The sequence below is a fragment of the Phalaenopsis equestris genome, unplaced genomic scaffold (assembly GCF_001263595.1).
Source record: "Phalaenopsis equestris unplaced genomic scaffold, ASM126359v1 Scaffold000094, whole genome shotgun sequence".
Lineage (NCBI taxonomy): Eukaryota > Viridiplantae > Streptophyta > Magnoliopsida > Asparagales > Orchidaceae > Phalaenopsis > Phalaenopsis equestris.
Window position 1 is genome coordinate 4974271 of NW_018164536.1, and position 8801 is coordinate 4983071.

Consider the following 8801-nt stretch of genomic DNA (forward strand, 5'->3'; position numbering starts at 1 on the left):
TATAGACTTTGATGTCTCAGTTACATGTGGGATTATGATGTATGAGAAGTCTAAAACTGAGCCCATCCCCAACTTAAATTCTTATACCCTATTATGATTTTCCATATGCCTATCACTTGACTCTTTTATGAAAATATACATGCTCAAGCTTTCTTACTTAAATGTCAAATGTTTGTCCAGCCATTTTCTTTTATATACACACTTTCATTATACAATAGTAATTCCTTTTTGAAGCATCATAAGAGGCGACATGTACGCACCGACCCATCCTCTTTTACTGCACTTTAGTGTACATATCTGTTCATACATGTGATATTATTATTGCTATTCTTTACTGTTTTTCTGACATGTTTATATAAAACTTTAGGATAACAAACATAAGACATATGTTTAGGATTGGAACCCTATATCACATAACTAACACACACTTTTTAATTTCAACACTTTTTAAAATTCCATAACAAAAAAATTATTATCAAAACTACAAACAATGTTTTTAAACTTCAATATACTAATAAAAACATAATAATAATTCGCATTTTTAGATTTGCAATAATCTCTTGAATAATGTAATCTACAATTGCTAATTAGAATTCTCTGATCTACATGAGTCTAACAATTTATTTAGACTAAGCAAATCCAAAATTAACAGTGATGCCAAGATGATGGAACTATGAGATCTTAATCGGTGTCACTTAACACAATTAAAATACTCCCCATCTTCTTTAATTATTTTTAACAACAACAAATGCCAATTCAAAACACATTGCAAAAGAACACATTAAATGTTTGGAATAAGTTGCTTAAGATATGCTTTCTCTTCTCTCTCCTCTTCTCAGAACAAGACAATGATGCGGGCGAGTGACGATTCGTCTACAAGCAACGATCAAGACTATAATAGAAAGTGGAAGGAGTAGCCTCAACTGAACTTTCATAGACTTAAATAACTTACACCCATAGGACTTTGAGGTTGTTCGTCTGGTACGTCTAGTACGACATAAATACTCACATTATATTTTAGGACTTCAAACGATTGCATATGTCGTATGATATTAGTCCTAAAATTTTAGGATTCTAAGGTTGTCATTTGGTACGACATAAATCTTTATTTTTTCTTGGCCATATGCATATGATGCATATATAAATCCCAAATTTCTAAATAATTTGCAGGATTAAAACATTACAATTTCTCTTTCAAAGATGTAAAACTAAATCATAGGTTAGTTTAAGATGTTATTGAAGCTTTTTAAGTATCTTCGACATCTCCTACTATTCGCTCCTCTGGGTTCCGAAAATAACTGTTTCATATTAAGCCATTTTCATTTGTATTTTCTATAAACAATTATGGAAACCTAAAAGTTAAATTCTTGAAGACGAAACCCCGATCTTAACCGAGAGTTTTTGTAAGTGATTTCGGTCTTTTAAGATATAATTAAATATAAATGTTCGCCTTTATAGCGAATTAAAAACCTAGATTAATCTAAATTCTGTCTAATTCTTATAATAGAAAGGGGAATTGTCGGTCATAAATTTTGCAGACCAAAATAGAGTCACAAACTTCTTAGTTTAATAGTTAAGCCTACTAACAAGTGATACACTTATCTTACAAGATGATATATCGTTTGTGGTATCGTGTTCAACTATCTAAACTATTAAATATGTGAGATCTATTCGATATCATCTTTCAAAATCAAAATATTATTTTTTAAAATCAAAATTATATAAATATTAAACTAAATAACTTTTCAAAATTCCAAAAAAAATCGAACAATAATTAGCTCTCTAAGAATTGACATGGTTTTCATGACACCATCAAAACTATAGAATTAAGGTATTATTTGGGTCACTCTCATCCAAAACATACTGAGATCAGGATTACTTTTAGTGTAAATTACTTAAGTTATTATTATTATTATTATTATTATTATTATTATTATTATTATTATTATTATTATTTGCAATGGCATCATAAGCTACAAAAATTAAAATGCTGCTTAATATGAAGAGTCACAATTCTAGATTTCTCATTTCATTCAACACAAACGATATGAATCGCTAGACATCGTTAAAATTGTCATCATCTTGATTGCAACTCACATTTACACGTCCAATGCCTCAATATCCATTTAATAGGTTGACATGGTGTAATCTCTTTTAAGCCAGATCACATAAATCTTAGTTTCTTCTTTAGAAGCAATTATTAGGTGTGGACTTCACACATTTGGATTTCGTTGTATTTTGGTTACATTGATTGCCAATGCAAATGCAACCAAAATACAATGAAACCCAAATGTGTGAAGTCCACACCTAAATATTTTTCCTTCTTAGAGTGAAAACTCCAACGCATACCTGAATGCATTATTTTAAAAATCACATCGAACTAGCTTAATCTAACTGATTCAATTATGAACTTATTCACCTTCAGAATATTATCTGCTAGGTCGATGATTACATGTACCATTTTTATTGAGAGTGTTCATATTTTTTTTAAATGTTTTTCAATCATAAAAATTAATTTTAGATTAACATAACATTAAATAACTAATATTTATAACATTCTTATATTGAAATAATTTTGTAACAAAAAAATCCATCCTATTACAAATTTACATTATTATTATTTTTTAAATTGTAAATAGATTAAGACTCATTACATTAAATTTACCTTTTACCAAAACAATTGATTGAAGATCGCAATCAATTAATTTCCAATCAAATTTATGTCACTAATTTTAAATCACACTTTAATATAAATTATAACTACTTTATAGATAATTAAATGATCCTAAGATACTCTCCTCTAATAGATAGCTCCTTTAATTCTAGGGAAATTTACATTCACAGCACACGATTCATATTTATTTATGAAAAAGTATTGCATCAGGACTCCACACATAGAGTTACGTGCGGAGTACAATGAAATTATGCCACGTGGAGATGATAGAAAAAAAATCGACCCGGTAACACAAGAAAATATTCCCTTCGTGTTATTCAGGCGTTATTGTATATTATTCAGGTGTTATTGTGTTATGAGAATATTCCTGGTGTTATAATAACGTAATAACACGTTAATAACACTCAAGTAACACACAATAACACCTGAATAACACACAATAACACTTGAATAATACGAGAGGAATATTCCCTTGTGTTACCAGACAAATTTTTTTTACGTGACGTGATTTCATTGGACTCCGCACGTAACTCTACGTGCGGAGTCCTGATGCAATATTTTCTCATTTATTTATATATCCCACACCTATTTTTTCATATTTGCATACATAACATTTTGATATTTTAAACATATGGATGAAAAATAAACATTTGGCTTTTAAAAAGTGACAACAATACTATTTTTAATTTAATATTAAAGATTTGAGACTTATGTGTGTAAATATAAAAATTTCTAGGTGAGATATGTAAATTCATAATAATAATATACTAAAAAAACAGTTTTTTTTTTTTAATCTAGATATCTATATATTTTTTTTCTAAAATAAAAACAAAAAAGAAGATTTACATGCATACCACCCAATTTGTATGTATTTAGCTATTTAAAGGTTAAACGTATAAATACATAAAAATTAGGTGGCATATATGTAAATAAAAGCAAGTTGCCCAAACCTCAGATCAACTAACCCGCCTACTAAAATTCCATTCATCCACTAAAGCCCCACTCCCCATCCACAAACCTCATCTTAAAACCAAACCCCCCACCGACAAACAAGTTAACAAATCATCGGTTTCCTTCTTCCCAAATCACGCAGGTGTTCTCCGTCTCACGCCATGGATCTGCAGCTGGAGCAATTGGAATCCTTGGGCTCCATCGACGTTCTCCGTGAATCCGCAGAGATCCCTCGCGCCGCTCCACGCACCTTCGGCCTGCTCACGCTAGCCCTCGTTTTTCCCCTTTCCTTTGCGATCCTCGTCCACTCCTTATTCACTCATCCCCTCCTCGTCCGCCTTGAGCAATCCTCCGCTTCGTCCCACTCTTTCTCCGGTTGGTCTTTGCTTTTCTTCTACCAGTTCGTTTACATCATATTCCTTTTCATCTTCTCTCTTCTGTCCACCGCAGCCATCGTGTTCACCGTCGCGTCTCTCTATGCCGCCAAGCCCGTCTCGTTCACTTCCTCCCTTTCCGCCATACCCCCGATCTTTCCTCGCCTCTTCCGCACTTTCCTCTGGGTCTCCCTTATCATGTTCCTTTACAATCTCGCCTTTGCTTTCTGCCTCGTTATGCTCCTCGTTGCCTACCCTTCGTCGGATTCTCCTATTTTCCTTGTTATACTATCACTACTAATCGCCGCCTTCATCGCCGTCCATGTTCTTATTTCTGCGCTCTGGCACCTCGCATCTGTTGTCTCCGTGCTCGAGCCCATCTGCGGGCTTGAAGCCATGCGGAAAGCACGCCAGCTCCTTCGTGGACGGGCTCGCATGGCTGCTATACTCATCACCGGCTATCTGTCAGCCTGCGGGCTTATCGGCTGGGCTTTCCGTGCCTTGGTCGTCAAGGGCCCTACAGAGGAGGGTAGCTTCGGGCTTGGCATTCCAGCTAAGATCCTCGTTGGCGGAGCGCTTGTTGCAGTCCTCGTCCTCATCAATTTTGTCGGTCTATTAGCTCAGAGCGTGTTCTACTATGTGTGCAAGAGCTACCACCATCAGATGATTGACAAGAGTGCACTCTATGATCATTTGGGAGGATATCTTGGTGAATACGTGCCGCTCAAGAGCTCGATTCAAATGGAAAACATCTGAAAAATAAATTGTAAGAGTTAAAAAATTTAGGTGTATTTCTTTCTTGTGTAATTATGCAGTGGTGGGATTGGAGCTAACAATTATAGGTTATCGTCTGTCATGTTTATTTTTATAGATTTTAATTATCTGGAGCACTTGTACTAGAGGAGTTGTGATTTTTTAGTTGGTTGCGGCTTAGTCATACAGGAGCAAACTAATTTGAGTTGCATAAATTGACATTTCATTTCCAGTGTTGTGGTTTTTTGGCACATTGTTCTTTCTAATCTGATAGATATTACAGGAGGAAAAATGATTAATCTTTTTGGGGTGTTTATAAACTGTTAGGATTTTTAATGATCTGATTTCAAGCATATTTGATCTTGGTTCTAGATCTCCTCGAAGTTATTTGTTCTAACTATGAGTCAATCTGACCCTGCATCAAGGAGGGATTATTGCGTGCGTTTTTTTTTTTAAAAAAATTTAAAAGTGGGCCTACTGACATACACTTTTTGGTAAGGAGGAGTTTTTATGGCGGACGCAATAATTTTACTGCTTCAAGATAACCTTTAAGTAGTTCCATCTGAGCTTGAGGCGTCCACAATATTGTTCTATTATGGCTAGATCCAATTTTGATTTGAACTTTGCATAAGTCAATGACTTTGATTCAAACTTGATTCGAGCCTAAAACCATCTAAAACAAATTCTTAGTTCAACAAACATGCATATATTGATTCATATATATTGAAACAATGGATATGATGGTTAATGGGTTTGTGAATCTAGCTAAAAATTTGAATCAACTCTTACTTTGGATCAAAATCAACAAGCCAACTAATGAGTCAATCTCAGCTCAAATCAAACTTGAATTGAACCAAGCTCAAGATCAAATTAAAATATATATGCACATATCTCTAAATCTACATATGCAAATGTTTGCGTATATTTAGTGTTGAGTCAGAGTATGTATGCATCTATATACAACAACAACAACAACAACAACACACCTTTATCCTACTATATCTATATATATATATAGATATAGTAGGATAAAGGTGTGTTGTTGTTGTTGTTGTTGTTGTATATAGATGCATACATACTCTGACTCAACACTAAATATACGCAAACATTTGCATATGTAGATTTAGAGATATGTGCATATATATTTTAATTTGATCTTGAGCTTGGTTCAATTCAAGTTTGATTTGAGCTGAGATTGACTCATTAGTTGGCTTGTTGATTTTGATCCAAAGTAAGAGTTGATTCAAATTTTTAGCTAGATTCACAAACCCATTAACCATCATATCCATTGTTTCATGTGGGGTCTGGATTAAGTAAATTGATTAAAAACTTCTTTAATGTCTACTTTTTTTAATATAGTTCACATGGTGTGTGTGGGTGTGGGTGGTGTGGGGGCGATTTTGGTGAATTAGATATTAGAATAAACATCGGAGTTGAAGATTTTGGTGAATGATAGAGTAGTTCTAGCTCTACTATTTTCTATGTTTTGTTTTGTTTTTCAGAACTAACATGTTTTTAATAGATTCATTATCAACTTCATTATGATCATTAACCTAATCTAAACTATTTGGGGCTGGCTTTGTCAAATCTTTTTTCTTTATTCATTCTTAATGTGTACCATATGAGGTGTTCAATCCTTCCAATTTCTAATATATTAATTTTTTTTTTTCTTTCTCCTTGTAAACTTTTCATAGTTATTTTATTTTTTTATCTTACTTGCTAGTCTTCTATTTTTCATTATAGATACATAAGCTACTCAAGGTCATTTGGCAGTAAATAATGATGTAGAAATTAAATCCCAAAAGCAAGGGTTGAATTTGAAATCGGAAACAATTGCTTAGTTTAAACTCAACATGAAATCAGAATCATTCAACTTGATTCAATGAATTTGATTTTGAGTTTACTCAAAATTTATTTAATTAAGAGTGCACTTGTGTGTGTGCGCGTATAATGTTAAATTTTGTGCTATTATGTCAATACATTACATAGAAATTATGAATATTTATTTTGATTTCATATTTCAAGTTGACTTGAATTATATTTGAGCAATTCAATGCAATATAGTTTAGAGTGGGGTTCGAAGTTGAGGTAAGTCAATTTGGAGTTGATTCAAACTGAATCAATTTTCTAGCGAGGTTTGAGTTTTGCAATTTTTATTAGCCTTATCCAAACCATAAAATATTTGAGACTACTGCCAGTGGAAATCTCTCCCAAAATTGACAAGCTTTTTCGCAGAAATTGGGCAAATATAACTGTCCTTCAATAATCTAAAGAACTCAACAAGAATACAAAGATAAACACCTACAATTCAAGAGGTAGGCGATCTCTCTCAATTCCTACAATTCGAGAGGTAGGAAATCTCTCCCAAATCCAAAACCTAAGACTAACAATCCAATCTCATGCATCCCCCAATGGATGCTCTGAGAGGAGCTTCTTGATGTTGGATGATTTCATCCTCGTATTTCTCTAGTATGATCTTTTTTTCCTTTCGATTTAGCCAATGAATCTCTGATCAAACCTTGGTTAGGGTTTGTAAACTGAATTGTTAGCGGGGTCTTAGATTGCATCTCAAAAAACTTCATCAACATCTCTTCCAAGCTCTTGAATCGACCCTCAAATCAGTTTTCCATGGATAAAAAACTTTTCTTATATGATGGAGAACTGTTACTCCAACCCATATTTGATTTGACTCAGAGTTTCCTCCAAGTTTTTCTCCTAATCATTTACTTTTTTTGCTGTCATCTCTTCCAGAAAAATTTTTGATGTCAAATGGCAAAAAGTATATACCCTGAAATCCTGTCGTCACTTCTCAACTAGCTCTTATCACAACTGTACCTCAAATTAATGTCCTCGAATCACTTCAATCCCGTTGTTGCTTCCCAGGTAGCACCTATCGCGACTGTATGTGAGATTCAGTTACACGAAGATGGATCTTGTAGCCGCAATCCCGTCTTAGGCTTCTCAGCTATTTGAATCTCTAATGTGACACTTAATTAGGGCACTGTACGTTGCAATCCCTCTCATGCTTCTTAGCTGACTCGTTTCGCGATTGTATCGCACAGATTGACCCTATCCCAAAAGATAGGAGCTTCAGATCTCTGTTCACCATGATGCCCTCGGCCTGGAAGATGGGAGCTTCGAGTCTCTATTCGCTGTGTTTCTTCCCAGTTAACTCCAATTGCGATTGTTTCGCGAGTTTAAGTCACTGGTATGCCGCGATCCTTCCCCACCACGCTCAAATCGTGACTGTATCGCCGCCTGCACACTGCAATCTAGCTGTTACATCCTATGTCACGACTATTTTGGAACTGAATGCCGCAATCCAGCCAGGACGACGAAGGCTTCTGGCTCTGTCTTGTATGCTAGTGCGCAGAGATCTTGTTGACTTCGATTAGATCCCGTCTGTGATCTCCTAGAAGTCGACTACTCTGATACTAAATTAATATTATCCGACATCAAAATCAACATGTTTTTGCACAGAATACAAAGATAAACATACTTTTCTGTCAATAATCCAAACAACTCAACAAGAATACAAAGATAAACACCTATAATTTGAGAGGTAGGTGATCTCTTCCAATTTCTACAATTTGAGAGGTCGGAAATCTCTCATAAACCCTAAACCCTAAACCTATGACCCACATCCCAATTTTTCTTTCAATAATCCAAATAACTTAACAAGAATACAAAGATAAACATCTACAATTCGAGAGGTAGGCGATCTTTCCCCCAAGTTTTAGAACTCGAGAGGTAGGAAATCTCTCACAAACCCATAAACCAAAGACTCACACCCAATCTCATGCATCCCCCTAACCCTGAACTTAATAAGCCTATTTATATCCAACAATAATAATTATAAAAGACTAAATTATCCTTAGGCATACGAAAGAAAAAGTTGTTCTCGGGCTATGCACCAACGTAACAATACTTTCCCCGAAACACACCTTGTCATCAATGTGGAAAAAAATGAGAGTGTTGCACCTCCACCAAATCTGTCTCTATTTCTTCATCCTCTGCCTCTTCGTAATGCATCAAGAGACCTTGGAATT

The 8801-nt window shown here is 34.5% G+C and overlaps 1 protein-coding gene across 1 annotated transcript; it reads left to right on the forward strand.

Annotated features, from left to right (window-relative positions):
- The first annotated feature begins 3642 nt into the window (after positions 1–3642).
- On the forward strand, positions 3643–5093 carry LOC110020220. Its single transcript, XM_020718249.1, has one exon. The coding sequence runs from the start codon at positions 3787–3789 to the stop codon at positions 4753–4755; it is 969 nt and encodes a 322-aa protein (XP_020573908.1). The 5' UTR covers positions 3643–3786; the 3' UTR covers positions 4756–5093.
- Positions 5094–8801: the final 3708 nt, after the last annotated feature.

Coding starts and splice junctions, on each gene's coding strand:
- LOC110020220 (XM_020718249.1), top strand. CDS start 3,787: ATGGATCTGCAGCTGGAGCAATTGGAATCCTTGGGCTCCATCGACGTT.